This window comes from Terrapene carolina, unplaced genomic scaffold, assembly GCF_002925995.2.
Source record: "Terrapene carolina triunguis isolate 2854851 unplaced genomic scaffold, T_m_triunguis-2.0 Scaffold84, whole genome shotgun sequence".
NCBI lineage: Eukaryota > Metazoa > Chordata > Testudines > Emydidae > Terrapene > Terrapene triunguis.
Window position 1 is genome coordinate 19,522,826 of NW_020664435.1, and position 19,523 is coordinate 19,542,348.

At 44.9% G+C, this 19,523-nt stretch overlaps 1 protein-coding gene across 1 annotated transcript; it reads left to right on the forward strand.

Annotated features, from left to right (window-relative positions):
- The first annotated feature begins 286 nt into the window (after positions 1–286).
- TWISTNB (TWIST neighbor) lies at positions 287–5,198 on the forward strand. Its single transcript, XM_024219729.3, has 4 exons — positions 287–820; positions 1,138–1,279; positions 4,093–4,301; positions 4,712–5,198. The coding sequence occupies exons 1-4, from the start codon at positions 600–602 to the stop codon at positions 5,097–5,099; spliced, it is 960 nt and encodes a 319-aa protein (XP_024075497.2). The 5' UTR covers positions 287–599; the 3' UTR covers positions 5,100–5,198.
- Positions 5,199–19,523: the final 14,325 nt, after the last annotated feature.

Below are 19,523 nucleotides of genomic sequence, written 5' to 3' on the forward strand. Positions count from 1 at the left end.
GGGCTGGTCACGCGGGGTGGACTGGCCGGGAGCCGGGGTGGGGGGGGGGCACCACAGGGCGCAGAGTCACGAGCGCGGATCCGCTTGGCCCTGCACCCGCACGTGGCCAGGGACCGCAGGGCGGGGCAGCGAGCAGAGTGCGCGGGGTCTGCCTCACGCTCCCCCCCACTGGAGACTTCGTGGCGCGCGCGCGGGAGTCAAGCGGCTGCGGATCGGGGTCGCCACCCTGGGGTCCCTGTGGGCCGTGCGAGTGAGCAGGGCATCTCCGGGCCCCGCCCATTATCTGAAAGTCCCGCCCCCACATGGCCCCTGATGACAAAGCCCAACTTGGGATGCTGCCCTGCGCAGTGTCTAACCTCCATCTCCTACAGCCGGAACATGCGCCACATCCGTATTGGAGCGGGGAAGACACACACAAGATGGCTGCCCTGCTCAACCCTTACTTCCGGCGTGAAACGTCACTTCCTCTCCAGGAGGACTCTAAACTTGAGAGGGCTCACGTGTGACGTCATCGGAGAGCGCCAGAGTGAGTCACGTGCGCGCTCCATGCCAGGCGGACGGCTGGAGTCCGCGGCTTAGCGCACAGTTGTGGAGGCACCATGGAAACTGGTGTGGAGGTGACGCATTCGGCGGCCTGGCCGCTGCCCTGCCCGGAGATCCCGGCCTTCGCGGCCGCCTGCCGCCTGGTGCGGAGCCGCTACTCGTGCCTGGTGGCGGCGCCGCATCGGAGGCACATCGCGCTGACGCCGCGCTACCTGAACCGGAAGCGCACCGGGATCCGCGAGCAGCTCGACCGCGAGCTGCTGAGATACTCGGAGAGGTGCGATCCGCGGGTACAAACCTTCCCCTCCCCCACCGAGCGCTCGGAGACGGAGCAAGCCCCCCCCCCCCTTCCGCTCCCCCGAGATCCACCTCGGCTCCACGCCACGCGCGTTCTCCCCCTTCTGCCACGGGCCCCAGGTGGCTGAGCCCTCCTTCGGCGAGCGACTCCGCGGCAACCCCCTCGCAGCCCCAGCGGGGCATAGACCGAAACGTGGAGCAATTTCACTCGTCTCCCCATCAGGTTTCGTGCTGATTTTGCACTGTCAGTGTTGGTCAGAAATATTAAAACAACTTGTCTTTCCTCTCCCTGTGTAGCCTCAGCGGTGTGCCAGTGGCTTATGATAACATCAGAGTAGTGGGTGAATTAGGTGATATTTATGATGACCAAGGATTCATCCATTTTAACATTGAAGCAGATTTTGTCATTTTCACTCCCAAGAAAGGAAAAAAGCTTGTGGTATGTAAAAATACTTCAGTTTTACTGTATTTTCCAGTAAAATAAGCTTATTTTAGCTACTAAGTAGATTGAATAATTGCATTTAAATAGTTACTGTTACAGTTAGTAGACAAATACTGAAATACCTTTTCTCTGTTCTTGACTCTGTTTTTCCTGCTAACTTATCAACTGTAGGTATAATGTAGCAGTGGCAGTCCCACAGTATTAGAGAAACAAGGTGAGTGAGGCAATATCTTTATTGAACCAACTTCTGCTGGTGAGAGACTAGCTTTCAAGCTACATAGCTATTCGGGGGGGGGAAGGTGTTTAGTGTCGCAGCTAAATGCAAGATTAAACAGTTAGCATAAGTATTTGTGATAGGCATCTGTAGGACCCATGGATCTTGAAATGTGTGTTGTGCGGACCCCATCCTGAAAGAAATCTTTCCTGAATCTCCGCTTCTGGCCTTCAGACTGCTCCATGCTCATCATCAGAAGCAAGGCCCCCACAGACCAGGACAAACCAACTCAAAGCTGCACCAAACACTGTCAGAAGAACAGATGCAAAACCAGCAGACTCGGAGGGGGGAGATAGCTCAGTGGTTTGAGCATTGGCCTGCTAAACCCAGGGTTGTGAGCTCAATCCTTGAGGAGGCCACTTAAGGATCTGGGGCAAAAATCTGTCTGGGGATTGGTCCTGCTTTGAGCAGGCAGTTGGACTAGATGACCTCCTGAGGTCCCTTCCAACCCTGATATTCTATGATATTCAGACTTATCTCCACTGCTACAGTGATCAGCACCTCACAACACACCTTTAAAGACCCATGGTCCTACTTGTGCCTATCATAACGTGCCATGTACCTCACCCAGTGCACTAAATGCCCACTAACAACTGTGCGGTGAAACCAGACAATCACTATGCTCTTGAATGATCTCATACAGGAAAATAAGACACAAACACCACATCACCTGCGGGTGAACACTTTTCACAAAGCAGTCCCTCTATATCTGACCCATCAGTCCTCATCTGCAAAGGAAATCTGCATAACACTTTCAACAGACAAACCTAGGACTTAAATTCATAACTTTGCTAGACACTAAAAATCATGCTCTTAATAAAGACACTGGATTTATGGTTTATTACAGCTGTCTGTAACCCACTAACCCCCTTTTTTGTCCTATGTCTGCAGGGGTCTTAGTGGGCCACTTTGCCTTGAAAGGTCCCTTAGGATGCTACTTATGCTACACTATCTGTTCAATCTTGTATTTAGCTGTGACACTGGTAGTGACTTTCGTAGTCTTGAAGAAGAGCTCCGGGCAGGTATACACTTAAAATGCTGCACTGATGCAGGTGCACCACTGTAGCGCTTAAGTGAAGACGCTCCTAAGCCAATGTGGGAGTTTCTTCCGTTGTTCTTAATCCACCTCCGCGAGAGGCTGTAGCTATGTCGATGGGAGAAGCTCTTCCATCAGCCTTGTGCCGCCTACACTGGGAGTTAGGTCGGTGTAACTACATCACTCGTGTGTAGATTTTCACACCCCTGAGTGACTTAGTTATATCGATATAAGTCTGTAGTGTAGATCTGGGCTCTGTGAAGCTCAAAAGCATCTCTCTCTCACCAACAGAAGTTGGTCCAATAAAAGATATTACTTCACCCACCTTCTCTCTCAACTGTAGGGGTGTTTTTCCTCCCAAAGGAGGGCTGGTAACCTGGTACCGGTACAGGCTTATCCCTAAAGTAATACATAGTCTTATCCATTAATCATAGGCACAAGTATTTGTGGTTATGAAGTGCTCTCTATTGTGATTCTGTTCTGTTTGCAGAAAAGAACGAAACACAGAATTTTTGCTCCTGAGCATTTCAAAATAAAGAGTAGGCATATGGATCTCCTAAGAGCTTTAACACAAACATACCTCTGTGTGAATGCTTGCAAGCTTCAGAATTCAAAAAAGTAGGTCAGAATATTGGCCTACTCACATTGATACATTGCATTTTTTAGACACCGTAGTTTAATATATTAACATTCTGTTCCAGGTTTGGCAGTTTTTGATTAAAGTCTACTCCATGAGTCTTAATGGTAAAATTATCTTACAGAGCCTAGGAAAAATTCTGCTCTCAGTCTCTCCATTGATACATACAGTGGCCTATCTAGAGCAGCAATTCTCAACCTATTTACCATTGAGAGCTACATATGCAGCTCTCTGTGTTACATGAGACCCATCCACAATATATTGACTACCTGTACATCTTATTTTAAAAAAAAAAAAAGTTTAGTATTTGTTATATTACAGCAATACAATTCAAATCGATATAGTATCTTTCATTTCAACACTGGCAAATGTCTACCAAGAGCATTTTAAACTAGCAAAATAAGTCAAAACATTAACTTAAAATTAATTAATTTACTGGAAGAGTAGTGGCAATCTCCCGTCAAGATCATAAAACCAGCTCAATGAGCGGTGGTCTCCCACCAACATAGCACTGTCCATACCAGTGCTTCTGTCGGTGAAACTTAAGTCACTCTGGGGGGTGTTTTTTCACATCCCTGAGCCACACAAATTTTGCTGACATAAGTTCTAGTGTAGATGTGGCCTAATTCTATATTTTTAATTTGAAAGACTTAGCAACAATTTTTAAAATGTGGCTTCTATTTGTACAAGTGCTAAAGCCACTTGCCATGCAGTTGATGGTGTGGATTTGCATGTGTAAACTTTCTTATGTACAAGAATCTACAGACAAATTTACAGTGTGTGCAGGAATGAAAGTCTCTTACAAGTTGTGGCCCTTAAATGTAGTATAGTCTTTCTTACATGGTTTTCTTTTCTTCTTCCAGGGTGTGATCAATAAAGTGGCCCCAAGTCATATTGGCTGTCTGATACATGGGTGTTTCAATGCTTCCATCCCTAAACCTGATCGAATGTCAGCTATAGAGTGGCAAGACCTTGGGTTAAAAATAGGAGATAAACTGGAATTTGAAGTGGTGCATTTAGATTCTGATGCTGCTGGAGTATTCTTCATTCGGGGGAGACTGAATAAAGACAGGTACAGTGCTATATTAAAGGATTTTTTTCAAACTGAGCTGATTTAGTGGATTTATTTAAAAACATAATACTTAAAATCAGTGTCTTGCCTTAACTCTGACTTTTCCCCCTGTATAGTATGAATATTATATTTTAAGTCAGATTTTAAAAATCTGCTAATTCTTTAACAGAATAGAGACTAACCAAATACTGGAAATTGGACATGTATTAATAGGTCATAAGTTCTTTTATTACTAAAAGACCCTAATTTTTTGTCCTACTTGAATTGCTGTGGGTTTAGCACAACTCCCAGTCTTCAGTTATGTGCTCCATATAACTATTGCATTTCAGCAAAGCTTAACATCATGATGTATTAAATACCTATAGAGATCTCATTCTGTACACTCTTGCTTATTTTGTATGTCTTCACAGTATGCAATCCAAATATCCTGAATCAGTAACTGAAGATACAAACAGTATAGCTGAAATACCAAAGAAAAAACACAAGAAAAGAGACAGAAGGAATTGTGAGTTAGAAAATGACACAGAGCTTACAGACAATGCAGATACTACTGTGGTGGAAGATGCAGAAGAGCAGAATGCTGATACAGTAAATGGATTTTATGATAAAAAGCCAAAGAAGAAGAAAAAACATAAGCAAGAAAAGCAGAAACCTGTATTTTATGGAAGTGACTGTAGTGGTTACCCAAGTGACCATAAAAAGGTTAAGAGAAAGAAAAGAGAACATTGTGATGTAGATGAAGAGAGTGAATTATCTCAATTGTCACAAGAACCTAAAGCCAAAAAGAGAAAGGAATGACAAATGGACTGAAGAGTCCAAAAATCCCTTGCTTGAATGTAAGATTGTCATCTTCTTTCAGAAGTACTTGATAAATTTCCAATAAAATCATGTTTTCAATTTGTGTATTTCAGCTTTCATTTATATTACAGTAGCACTTAAGTCCCAACCAAGATCAAGGCCCCCTTATGCGAGGCAATGTGTATATATACTCATACTATATACTTAAGAGCAGGTTAGACAAACACCTGTCGGGGATGGTCTAGAAGATAATACTTAGTCCTGCCATGAGTGCAGGGAACTGGACTAGATGATCTCTTGAGGTCCCTTCCTATGATTCTATACATCTTTCAGGATAGGAGATGCCTCTTACTCTCCAGAGATAAAACAAAGGATGGTAAAGAGGCAGTACATATTCCTGTTTTACAGATGAGGAAATGAGGTACAGAGATTAAGTGGCCTGCCCAAAGAGACACAAGAAGTGTTTGGCAGAGGTGGGTGGTGAACCAGATGTCTTGAGTGGTAGTTAGCGCCTTAACTACAAGAACATGTTTCTTTTGTTAGTGAAATTAAACGTGGTACTCAAATGCAGGCTTTAAGTCCTTAAATTTAGTATTTTTAATGCCTCCAAGCAAACTGATTTTTAAAAAGGAGGTTTAAGGGCTAGATTCTAATGAATGTGCAGTGAACATAGTGCTTAAGATGATTCTTACATTTCAGAGTGTACAAGCATGCCAGGGAGTACTTGAAACGTTTGCAACAAAATTTATGGTGTGCTACTCTAAATGGAAAAACATCTATTTGGAGAACTGGTCATGTTGTATTCGAGGTCTGTTGGGGGTGTAGGGAAGATTAGGTTAGTTTCACAATAGTGCAGTTCACTCCATTTTCTTACTATATGGTTCCATTTCCTTGTTAATTAGATCTCATTGGACTTCCACTGAGAGACTGACAGTTTTATCAGATTGTAACTCATCACCAGGATTCCTAGTTTTCCATGATTAATGAACAAAAATTCTCTGATAAACATGAAAATCTGTGTTTTTTCCATGATTAAAATGAAAAAAAATCTCTCTCATATAATGAAACAATATTTGAACAATGTTTTAAGTTTACAATTTTTAAGCAAGTTCAAAGCCTACTGGTGCCATCACTCATAATAGAATATTAGAATTTGTATTTTACATATACCAAATACTTCTGTCTATTCTATATTTTCAGGATTTTTTAAATGCACAAAAAATTAAGCAAAATTACTTTTATATTAATATCACTCACTTTGAGTTAGTCCTGATTGCTAAAAATAGAGTTGCAGCATTCCAGCCACATTTTCATCTTTCAGACATTGGCGCTGAGCAGAGAAAAGAACCCTGAGTTTGCTGAAACTTCTTTCCACATCAGCTGAATTTACAGTCAGTTGGAGGAGAACCATTGCATCTTTTTTGCCAGGTTAGGAATACGATCTTCAACAGCCATCCAGAAGTAAATGGGATCCTCAACGTCTCCAAATTAAGTCTTTGACAATCCCTAAATACACTCAGACAGCTTTAATTGTGGTTTCACAATCTTTGTTTAGGATCCAGTGCATGAACAGCATGGAGAAAATTAAGTGCTGGTTGTTTATTTTTTAGCTTGTACTGTCTCAGTTTATCAGCAGTGCTTTGAGCAGCAGATCTATTTGCATTTTCAGTTGATGCAAGATACTGTAGCCATGAAATTAAATCCAGAAAAATGTACACTTTGTGCATTTGGTATTTTTAGGACTGCAAAACATCCAGTATTGTCACCAAGTGTCCGCAGTTCTCTGCAATGTATTTCAGGTCTGCATGCACATCAGCTGCTAACAGGCAAGCTAGTTCCTGCTGAACAGATGTATCCCCATGTTCCATTTGTTCATGCTCATTGAACCCATGGTAGAGCTGGTAGTACTGTACATGGTATTTTATATAATTGAACCATGTATTCCACCTGGTCCCAACTGGTTCAGATGGAAGTGTTGGCAAATCAACTCTCTAGTTACTCAGGTATCTCAAGTATCGTTTACGATGAGCTGGAGATTTCACTAAAATTGACTTCATCTCAAAGCGATCCACTTAAAGCTATCTCACCAAGTATTTCCTGCCAGAGCGACTATATGTGCATAGCAGTGAAGACGAACACAGTTTGACCACAGGTTGCAAAGCACATCATTTCAAGCCTTTGCCATGTAGCTCTTACTGTCTGTTACAAATGCTAATATTCGATCAAGTGGTTGGATGCTGAATTCCACAATACAAGAAATCAAGGCTTGTGAAACGGGGTCATATATAACTTTGCTGAGGTACACTGTCTTTACAAGCTGTGGTGTGGTAATGTCAGCATGCTTTAGGAGAATCTACCTTGAGCACCTGAAATAAAATGTTGAAAACTGGTCTATTTTGAAAGTTGTTTTGTCGGCAGTCATAGCAATAGAGTCTCCTTTCAGGTCATTGAGAAGGCACTGTTTTTTCTCTTCAAAAAGAGTTGGTAAGTAATGGGAATACAATTGATCTCGCTTGGGAATGGCACTGCCTCCCTTAATGAGCTTGCTCAAAAAAATCTCTGACAACAGGTAAATCGATTTTGTGCAGAGGAATGTCTGCATTTACGCACATTTGAACAAAATCTGAAGTGACAGTTTCATTCTGTTCTTTGGCAGTTGTAAAAACGCTGGAACGATCCAGTCATGGTGCATTGTTTCTTTACTGTTGTCGATGACCCTGCTGTTTCAGCCTCCTTTTCATTTAGTTTGTTTAGAGCTTTCCATGTGTTCTAAAGTTGTCTGCTTTCTAACGTAATCAGCAGCCTTGCTCCATACAGTACAGAACAGCACATTACCATCAATGTGAAATTTGTCCTGGCCAGACTCAGTGAGATGGTCTTTAGGGGTGATTTTTAAAGTTTTTGGCATCTTTTCATAATTTTAAATACATCTGCAGGCTGAAGTGAAATTTGAGATGCATTAAAACACAAACCCCTATCCGCTGTTGAGTAACTTCTACAAGTCGGAAGCAGTTGGAGTATTTTTAGTTATGTAAATTTAAAGCTCATTCAAAAGTCAACCACAAGAGGGGGAGGTTGCATGCATTGAATAAGTGATATTGGTACTTTCACTAAAATTTAGTTAATAGTTAATTTGTTTTTATTTTATCACAAAATCTAAAAACTAAAGATTCTTTGTAAAAATGCAAATTCTGTATTTTTCCATGGCAAACTGATTTCTAGGATCCCTGCTCACCACATTTCCTCCAAACTTTCTTCAGTTTTATTCATGAGTTAGTAACTGCCTGGAGTTACTTGTATAAAATGTGTGCTGCATATGTATGGCTTGAAGCCTTCCTTGTGCTAGCTGCAAATTGCAACATATGGGTGCATAGAATCATAGGACTGGAAGAGACCTTGAGAGGTCTTCTAGTCTAGTCCCCTAAGTATTATCTTCTAGACCATTCCTAACAGGTGTTTGGAGATTTTTAAGAGCAGGTTAGACAATGAAGATTCCACAACTTCCCTAGGCAATTTATTTCAGTTCTTAACCACCCTGACAGGAAATTTTTCCTAATGTCCAACGTAAACTGCCCTTACTGCAATTTAAGCCCATTGCTTCTTATCCTATTCTCAGAGGTTAAAGAAAACAATTTTTCTCGCTCCTTGTTGTAACAACCTTTTACATACTTGAAAACTTATCATGTCCCCTCTGTCTTCTCTTTTCTACGCTATACAAACCCAATTTTTTCTATCTTCCCTCATAGGTCACGTTTTCTAGACCTTTAATCATTTTTGCTGCTCTTCTCTGAACTTTCTCCAGGTTCTCCACATTTTTCCTGAAATGTGCCACCCAGAACTGGATACAATACTTCAGTTGAGGCCTAATCAGCATGGAGTAGAGCAGAATTACTTTCTGTGTCTTGCTTACAACACTCCTGCTAATACATCCCAGAATGATGTTTGCTTTTTTTGCAACAGTGTTACACTGTTGACACATATTTATCTTGTGATCCTCTGTGGTACTTCTTCCTAGGCAGTCATTTTCCATTTTGTATTTGTGCAACTGATTGTTTCTTCCTTAGTGGAGTACTTTGCATTTGTTCTTATTGGATTTCATCCTATTTACTTCAGACCATTTCTCCAGTTTGTCCAGATCATTTTGGATTTTAATCCTATCCTCCAAAGCACTTGCAACCCCTCCCAGCTTGGTATTGTCTGCAAACTTTATAAGTGTACTCTCTATGCCGTTGTCTAAATCACTGATGAAGATATTGAACAGACCCAGAACTGATCCCTGCAGGACCCCACTTGATATGCCCTTCCAGTTTGACTGAACCACCGATAAGTAGTCTTTGGTAACGGTTTTCCAATCAGTTTTGTACCCACCTTATAGTAGCTCCATTTAGATTGTATTTCCCTAGGGCTTGTCTACACTGGCAATTAACAGCACTGCAACTTTCTCGCTCGGGGTGTGAAAAAACATTTCCCCCCCCCCCCCAAGCGCAGCAAGTTGCAGCGCTGTAAAGCGGCAGTGTAAACAGTGCCCCAGCGCTGGGAGCCGCGCCCCTTGTTGAGTTGGTTTTTTCTCCCAGTGCTGAGCCGCGACCACACAAGGCACGTTAAAGCGCTGCCGCGGCAACGCTTTAGCATTGTCAGTGTAGACTAGCCCCTCGTTTGTTATGAGAAGGTTATGCGAGACAGTATCAAAAGCCTTGCTAAAGTCAAGATATATCACATCCTATCCACAAGGCTTATTACCTGTCAAAGAAAACTATTAGGTTGGTTTGACGCTATTTGTTCTTGACAAATCCCTGCTGTTACTTATCACCTTATTATCTTCTAGGTCTCTGCAAATTAATTGCTTAATTATTTGTCCTTTTCCAATTCTCTGTAATCTCACCTGTCTTCCATGCCTTTTTGAAGATAATCACTAATGGCTCAGATATCTTCTCAGTTAGCTCCTTGAGTATTCTAGGACATATTTCATCAGGCCCTGGTGACTTGAAGACATCTAACTTGTCTAAGTAATTTTTAACTTGTTCTTTCCCTATTTTAGCATCTGATCCTAACTCATTTTCACTGGCATTCATTAAGTTAGATGTCCAATTGCTACTAAAATTTTTGGTGAAAACAAACCGTGTCATTTAGCACCACCATTTCCACATTTTCTATTTTTGTCTCTCCCCGCCCCCTGTCCTTGGTCTTCCTCTTGTTTCTAATTGTAGCCGTAGGCTAAGCTTGCCCATTATATTCACCCCTTTATATTCACTGGCTTGCCTTCAGTATATTTAGCTGCTTTTATTATATTCAGCAGTAACGCAAGAAACCTATAGCTCTGTATCCTGTAAGATGTTAGCTGAAGCATTAGTGTGGTTAAGTAGGCCATAACCCTTGACATAGATCAGCAGTTACCTTTAAATTTTGGGAACTAAGAAGAGCTTGCTCAATGATAGAATGTTCCAGTGCATGATACTGGAGGGAACATGGAAGTAATAACTACAAATCCACTTAAGCAAGGAGTGGTATGATTATGGGCTGAAACGGCAGTTATACGTATCAATATGTTAACCTATAGAATAAGTACAGCTCAGTATTGTGTTGGTGAAAAGGCTAAATACGGGCATGGAGAACTGCTCAGACCCTATACCAGGGCAGTCACCATGTGGTTCGGGGAGATGAGTGAATCCTACTATTGTGCTACTTCACTCATGACTTAACATTTTGCTTAGAATGGCTTTCACTACTGTTCATTTATTTGCTGAGGGAGGGGGCCATTGGGTTGTGACACTACCACTTACTTCAACTTGACTAAAGTTGAAAAGTCAGATAGTTTATATACAGTAGTGCCTAAGGACCAGTGAAGCATGGGGCTGTCTTGTGCTTGGCACTATACAAACAGTAGTGGGTAGTTCTTGCCCTGAAGAGCCTACAGTCTAAATAGACAAGACAAGACAGAGGCAGGGTGGGGGAAGGGGTATAACGTAAGCAGAGTGAACAGTGTGGTGGCTGCAAGTGGCATATTAGTGCCACAACATTTTTTGGTAGGGGGCGGAGGGCTAGAAGGGGATAAGCTAAATGGAAATGGAAGGAGGGGGACAGGGCAGGCAGGAAGAGGGACAAGTATGGAGTGAAGCCATGCTGAGGAGGCTAAGGGAGGGAGAGTTTTGGAGCAAACAGTCACTCGACACAGGGCAAAGAAAATCCAGATAACATACGATTGTTTTAAAAATGACTAGTATTCATCAAGAGCTTTTACATATGTTACAGTTAAAATGAGGAAACAGGCCCCTTGTAACAGCCACTGAAGGCTCATAAATGAGATGAACTAGCCAGCTTCTTATAGGACTCTTAGCACTTGCCCTGCCAATGTTCCAGAAGCTTCTAGATACCAGTCATACCCCTCTGCACTTCTCAACCCATTACCCTGTATCAAATAAGTTGAGCACAGCTCACTGCAGTTCTCTATTACCAGGGCCTCAACCAGTTTCCCTGCCACCTTCTAGATAGTTCTCACTCTTGTTTCCTAATAGGCATAAGAAGACCTTGAAGATCTCATCACTTAACCATTTAGAATAGTTTTCAATCACCATTGGAAGAGTAAATTCCAGTACCAAACATCTAAGAGTAAAATAGAAGCTAAAGCTCTATTACACTGGCTTTTTACTGCAAAAAAAAAAAAAAAAGAGGTTTTCATAACCCTATATCAAAAGTAGCATAGTACAAAAATAAGTTTCTCAGCACCATTTCTGCTCATAATCCAGCCAGAGACATTTGACTGCACTTCTACAATTCCAGCAAGCTACAGAATAGGCTATCTCGGGTTGCTGAAACCAGCCGTCTGAAAAAATGCAAAAAATTGATCACATCATTGGTCACAGAATCTTTCTTTAACCCAAAATCTATAACACATAATTATGTCAGATGTCATGTACCATTTTCTAGATCCTACCACTGCACCCCTGGCCTTTTGACAGATAAAAGAAAATTAAAAATAAATGCATGACTTTTGGCAATAATTGTGCAGGCTGAACAACCTGTTGTTCCTATGTTGCAGATTATATAGTATTCCACAGATTAGATTTCTGATCAGTGAACATGATACCACACTACAAGTTGAGTCTATGCAATTGGATATGTCAGGCAATGGGATCTACAAAATAGTTGACTGTTTTCTGTCTTAGAGGATAAGTCAAGAAAAGACAAACAAAAGTTTTTCACAGTTGGAGCCAGTATTGGCAGCTTCACAGCTACACTGTTGATGTTGCTGAAGACACTATTTTGGATTAGCTAACTATGGCAAGAAAACTTGGATTTTGAAAAGCAAATTGTCACTCCATGCATGACTCTAAAGGGAAAAAACCCAAAACTGATTGAAAGAAAAATGTAAGATTTTTCCAGTGCTTCAAATTTACTAAGGAAAGAGCCAAATTCAGACATTTTCCATAAGAGTTCACATGAAGTCCGGTTACTATACATGTTTAGCTTGCTTTGTTCTCCAGAACTACAAATGGTGAGTTTCAAAGTAGCAGCCGTGTTAGTCTGTATCCGCAAAAAGAACAGGAGTACTTGTGGCACCTTAGGCCTGGTCTACACTACGAGTTTAGGTCGACTTTAGCCGCGTTAAATCGAATTAAGCCTGGACACGTTCACACGACGAAGCCCTTTCTTTCGACTTAAAGGGCCCTTTAAACCGGTTTCTTTACTCCACCTCCGACGAGGGGATTAGCGGTAAAATCGGCCTTAGGGGGTCGGAATTGGGTTAGTGTGGACGTAATTCGACGTTATTGGCCTCCGGGAGCTATCCCACAGTGCTTCATTGTGACCGCTCTGGACAGCACTCTCAACTCAGATGCACTGGCCAGGTAGACAGGAAAAGCCCCGCGAACGTTTGAATTTCATTTGCTGTTTGCTGAGCGTGGAGAGCACAGGTGACCACGCAGAGCTCATCAGCACAGGTAACCGTGATGGAGTCCCAGGATCGCAAAAGAGCTCCAGCATGGACAGAACGGGAGGTACGGGATCTGCTCGCCATATGGGGAGATGAATCAGTGCTTGCTGAACTCCGAAGCAGTAAACGAAATGGCAAAATATTAGAAAAGGTCTCCAAGGCCATGAAGGACAGAGGCCATAACAGGGACGCACAGCAGTGCCGCGTGAAAATTAAGGAGCTAAGGCAAGCCTACCACAAAGCCAGAGAAGCAAACGGAATGTCCGGGGCTGAGCCGCAAACATGCCGCTTCTACGTGGAGCTGCATGCCATTCTAGGGGGTGCAGCCACCACTACCCCAACCGTGTGCTATGAGTCCCTCACTGGAGAAACACACAGGGAAGCGGGTTCGGGGTACGAGGAAGATGAGGATGAAGATAATGTAGATAGCTCACAGCAGCAAGGAAGCGGAGAAACCGGTTTCCCCAACAGCCAGGATATGTTTATCACCCTGGACCTGGAACCAGTAACCCCCGAACTCACCCAAGACCCTGGGGGCACACAGGGGACCTCTGGTGAGTGTACCTTTGTAAATATTACACATGGTTTAAAAGCAAGCGTATTTAAAGATTAATGATTAATTTGCCCTGGCAATCGCGGCCAGTACAGCTACTGGAAAAGTCTGTTAACGTGTATGGGGATGGAGCGGAAATCCTCCAGGGACATCTCCAGAAAGCTCTCCTTCATGTACTCCCAAAGCCTTTGCAAAAGGTTTCTGGGGAGGGCTGCCTTATCCCGTCCGCCATGGTAGGACACTTTACCACGCCAGGCCAGTAGCACGTAGTCTGGAATCATTGCATAACAAGGCATGGCAGCGTATGGTCCCGGTGTTTGCTGGCATGCAGACAACATCCATTCCTTATCGCTCTTTGTTATCCTCAGGAGAGTGATATCATTCACGGTCACCTGGTTGAAATGGGGCAATTTTATTAAGGGGACATTCAGAGGTGCCCCTTCCTGCTCTGCTGAACAGAAATATTCTCCGCTGTTAGCCACGCGGTGGGGGGGAGGGGTGAAGTGATCATCCCAGAGAATTGGGTGTGTGGGGGAGGGTAATTAGTTGGGTTTGTGCTGCATGTTAACCCTGAAACCGCAGCCCCTCCTTTTACATTGCAAACCCATTTTAAATGGCCAACCCAACGGGTGCTTGGTATGGTTAATGAGAGCAGTACTGTTTGAAACCATCCCCACATGTTAAGAAGGTTAAAAAAGCCAAAAGACTGTGTCTTACCATGGCTGCCTGCAAGCTGAAATCTGTGGCCTGGCACTGCGTGAGTGATCTCTCACACCAAACCAGCAGGCCCTCAATATAAGAGGAAAAATGCGACCTTGTAACGAAAGCACATGTGCTGTGTAATGTGAACAGCAAAATTTAACGTGAAAGAGTGTACCCATTGTTCTCTAAAATGTATCTTTTTTAACCACCTCTCCCTTCTCCTCCACCAGCTGCAAATCTTTCTCCTTCACAGAGGCTAGTGAATATTCGAAAGCGGAAGCGAAGGACGCGTGATGAAATGTTTACAGAACTACAGACTGCCTCCCACGCTGACAGAGCACAGCAGAATGCATGGAGGCAGTCAATAACTGATTATAGAAAAGCCCAATATGAGCGAGAGGAGAGGTGGCGTGCTGAATCGCGGGCTGAAGATGAGAGGTGGCGTCAGCTTGCACACAGAAGGCAAGAGTCGATGCTCCGGCTGCTGGAGCATCAAACTGATATGCTCCAGCGTATGGTTGAGCTGCAGGAAAGGCAGCAGGAGCACAGACCGCCGCTACAGCCCCTGTGTAACCAACAGCCCTCCTCCCCAAGTCCCATTGCTTCCTCACCCAGACGCCCAAGAACACGGTGGGGGGGCCTCCGGCCACCCAGTCACTCCACCCCAGATGATTTCCCGAGCAATAAGTGTTAAAGTTTTAAAGTTTTAAACTGCAGTGTGTCCTTTTCCTTCCCTCCTCCCCCACCCATCCCGGGCTACCTTTGCAATTATCCCCCTAGTTGTGCGATGAATTAATAAAGAATGCATGAATGTGAAGTAACAATGATTTTATTGCCTCTGCAAGTGGTGCTTGAAGGGGGGAGGGTAGGGGAGGGTGGGGTGGTTGGTTTACAGGGAAGTAGAGTTAACCGGGTGGCTGGGGGGGCGGAGATTTCATAAAAGAGAAACAAACAGAAGTTTCACACCGTAGCCTGGCCAGTCACAAAACTCGTTTTCAAAGCTTCTCTGATGCACACCGCGCCATGCTGTGCTCCTCTAACCGCCCTGGTGTCTGGCTGCGCGTAATCAGCGGCCAGGCGATTTGCCTCAACCTCCCACCCCGCCATAAATGTCTCCCCCTTACTCTCACAGATATTGTGGAGTGCACAGCAAGCAGCAATAACAATGGGGATGTTCTTTTCGCTAAGGTCTGAGCGAGTTAGTAAGCTGCGCCAGCGCGCTTTTAAACGTCCAAATGCACATTCTACCACCATTCGGCACTTGCTCAGCCTGTAGTTGAACAGGTCCTGACTCCTGTCCAGGCTGCCTGTGTACGGCTTCATGAGCCATGGCATTAAGGGGTAGGCTGGGTCCCCAAGGATCACGATAGGCATTTCAACATCCCCAATGGTTATTTTCTGGTCCGGGAAGAAAGTCCCTTCCTCCAGCTTTCGAAACAGAACAGAGCGCCTGAAGACGCGAGCATCATGTACCCTTCCCGGCCAGCCCACGTTGATGTTGGTGAAACGTCCCTTGTGATCCACCAGGGCTTGCAGCAGCATTGAGAAGTACCCCTTGCGGTTTATGTACTCGGTGGCTTGGTGCTCCGGTGCCAAGATAGGGATATGGGTTCCGTCTATGGCCCCACCACAGTTTGGGAATCCCATTGCAGCAAAGCCATCCACTATGGCCTGCACGTTTCCCAGAGTCACTACCCTTGATATCACCAGGTCTCTCATTGCCCTGGCAACTTGGATCACAGCAGCCCCCACAGTAGATTTGCCCACTCCAAATTGATTCCCGACTGACCGGTAGCTGTCTGGCATTGCAAGCTTCCACAGGGCTATCGCCACTCGCTTCTCAACTGTGAGGGCTGCTCTCATCCTGGTATTCTGGTGCTTCAGGGCAGGGGAAAGCAAGTCACAAAGTTCCATGAAAGTGCCCTTACGCATGCGAAAGTTTCGCAGCCACTGGGAATCGTCCCACACCTGCAGCACGATGCGGTCCCACCAGTCTGTGCTTGTTTCCCGGGCCCAGAATCGGCGTTCCACGGCATGAACCTGCCCCATTAACACCATGATTTCCACATTGCTGGGGCCTGTGCCTTGTGAGAGGTTTATGTCCATGTCAATTTCCTCATCACTCTCGTCGCCGCGCTGCAATCGCCTCCTCCTCGCCTGGTCCTGGTTTTGCTTTGGCATGTCCTGGCTCTGCATATACTCCAGGACAATGCGCGTGGTGTTCATAGTGCTCATAATTGCCGCGGTGATCTGAGCGGGCTCCATGATCCCAGTGCTAGCTATGGCGTCTGGTCTGAAAAAAGGCGCGAAAGTAGTATCTGACGGACCAGGGGAAGGAGGGAGGGAGGAAGGGAGGGGCGAGTGACGACATGGCGTACAGGTACAGGGAATTAAAATCAAGAAAGGTGGCTTTGCATCAGGGAGAAACACAAACAACTGTCACACAGAATGCCCCCCCCCCCCAGAGATTTAACTCAAAAGCCTGGGTTTAGCAGGCCATTGATTTGACGGAGGGAGGGGGGAAGCAAATGAATACAGAACAAATCTATTTTTTACATCTTAAGACGACGGTGCAGTATGACTGATAGCCCTTGGCATCTTCTGGGTGCTTGGCAGAAAATACTGGGCGCTTGGCAGTTATGATGACGATGGCCTATTGCACGATCTGATACCCATACTGCAGTATGACGACGATGGATACCAGTCGTAATATACTATCTACTGCCAAAAGGCAAGGGGTTGCTGCTGTGTAGTAATGTAGCCCCACGTCTGCCAGCCCCATGTCTGCCAGCACCCAGATCGCCCTCGGCCTCTTCTGGGTGCTTAGCAGAAAATACTGGGCGCTTGGCAGAAAATAGCATACTACGACTGATAGCCATCATTGTCAAGACAGTTCAATAGGACTGAGCATGTCTGCCCAGGTGCCCATGATTGACAGCCACTGCTGTCCGACGAGGACGGTTACCAGTCGTAATAAACCATCTACTGCCAAAAGGCAAAAGGTAAGGGGCTGGTGCAATGCAGCCCTACGGCTGCCAGCCCCACAGCTGCCAGCCCCCAGATCACCGATGAAGGCTACCAGTCATGCTGCACCGTCTACCGCCAAAAGGCAGTTAGTTGCTGCTGCTGTGTAGCAATGCAGTCCCACGTCTGCCGGCACCCAGATGACATATGGTGACGGTGAGCTGAGCTGAGCGGGCTCCATGCTTGCCATGGTATGTTGTCTGCACAGGTAACCCAGGTAAAAAGGCGCGAATCTATTGTCTGCCGTTGCTCTGACAGAGGGGGAGGGGCCTGACGACATGTACCCAGAACCCCCCGCGACACTGTTTTGCATCATTCGGGCATTGGGATCTCAACCCAGAATTCCAATGGGCGGCGGAGACTGCGGGAACTGTGGGATAGCTACCCATAGTGCAATGCTCCGGAAGTCGACGCTAGCCTCGGTACTGTGGACGCGGTCCGCCGACTAGAGCACTTAGAGCATTTTATGTGGGGACACACACAATTGGCTGTATACAACCGATTTCTATAAAACCGGCTTCTAGTAATTCGATCTAATTTCGTAGTGTAGACATACCCTTAGAGACTAACAAATTTATTTCAGCATAAGCTTTCGTGGGCTACAGCTCACTTCTTTGGATGCATAGAATGGAGATTGTGAATGGTGAGTTGTGTAGCAGTTTGATTCAGGCCAAGATTTTTAAATGTAAAGAGCAAGGCTGCCTGCAAGGCCAGATATTAATGTCCTTTTGTGGATTTCACATTTGTAGGTTTACTTTTGCCTTTTTACACTTCACTGTAGATTATGCATATGGCTGTTAAACAGGGATTTGTTTGTGTACATGTAACAAATAGAGGACTGTAAAATAGGATTAAACCCAAGTATTTAGACTGATGCTTATGCTATTAAGATCTGTCATCTACACTGAAAACTAAACTAGGCACTTGCTCCAAATCTAACTGAAGAGAAAGGGGACTTTATATAAACTATTTTGAAATGTACTTTAACTTTTGAATTAAGATTTAAAAAAAATAAGCATTTCAGACAGCCTAGGAAGTTTGAACATGTAGCTTGGAGTTTACTTGTTTGCTTAAAGCTAACAGATGACAGGAGGCCAGTCTTCCTGCCAGTAGTTGATAACCTGAAAACCTCTCTCTGGACTCAGTTGCTCCATCTTTGTGTCTTCTTGGCTCTCCAGCCAGCTCACTATAGCTTTCCCCTCCCACTCCACCATGTCCCAGACTAGGATCCTGGATAAGTTAACCCCTGAACAGGGGACCTCCCAACAGGGAGTCTGTGTTCACTGCCCTTAGCTACTTCCTACCACTATCCCTTCAGTTTGGGGCATGGCCCCTATTATCCAAGTCTCTCTGGTGGCTTGTCTCTAGTCATCATTATTGGTGATCCCTCGAAGTCGAGGATGATTGTCTTTGATGGATTGTTCATTTCAAGTTATTTGTGAGTCCATTGATGAGGCTTATTCTAGAGCCACAGACTGTGGCACATTGCAGACACGTATTTCCAAGCAGGGTGGGTGAACCTGGGATGTTGGTTCTAGCTATGGCGCGCTCTTTCTGTTGCTCCCGTTTTTCCATTACATGTAGTTGCATCTGGTTCTCAAAGTGATGAGTTCCCTGCCTCAAGAAATTTCCCCGTTGTTGTTGGTCCTGGGCTATACATTCCCACGAGTTGATGCATTTCCTCATATTAGGCTTGAAGACATCTCTGTAGCATTTTTTCTGCCTTCCTATAGAATGTTTGCCTTGGCTGAGTTGAGAATAGAAAACTTGTTTTGGCAGTCTGGAATTAGGCATCCAAACAACATGACTTGCCCAGTGAAGTTGATGATAAATAATCATTGCCCTGATGCTCGTGACATCGGCTTGCGAGAGGACGCTGATGTTAGCACGTCTATCAGTCAGCTCTCAGCCGCTGTGGGTGGAGGAGGGACCCAGAGCTCTGAGCCGCTGGCCCCGAGCTCCAAGCTGCAGCGAGTGGCAGGGGCCCTTGCAGCTCTCAGCCACCATGGGCTGTGGGGGGACCCCAAGTTCCCAGACACCATGGGCAGTGGGAGGCCCCTGCAGCTCCCACCCACCGTGGGTGGTGGGGGGACCCCAGAGCTGTCAGCCACAGCAGCGATGGGTGCTGGACCCCCATCCGCCTTTCCCTCCTACAGCAGGGCTCAGGCTCTCATAGATTCATAGATTCTAGGACTGGAAGGGACCTCGAGAGGTC

Coding starts and splice junctions, on each gene's coding strand:
- TWISTNB (XM_024219729.3), top strand. CDS start 600: ATGGAAACTGGTGTGGAGGTGACGCATTCGGCGGCCTGGCCGCTGCCC. Junction 821..1,137: donor CTGCTGAGATACTCGGAGAG/GTGCGATCCGCG, acceptor CTCCCTGTGTAG/CCTCAGCGGTGTGCCAGTGG. Junction 1,280..4,092: donor AGAAAGGAAAAAAGCTTGTG/GTATGTAAAAAT, acceptor TTCTTCTTCCAG/GGTGTGATCAATAAAGTGGC.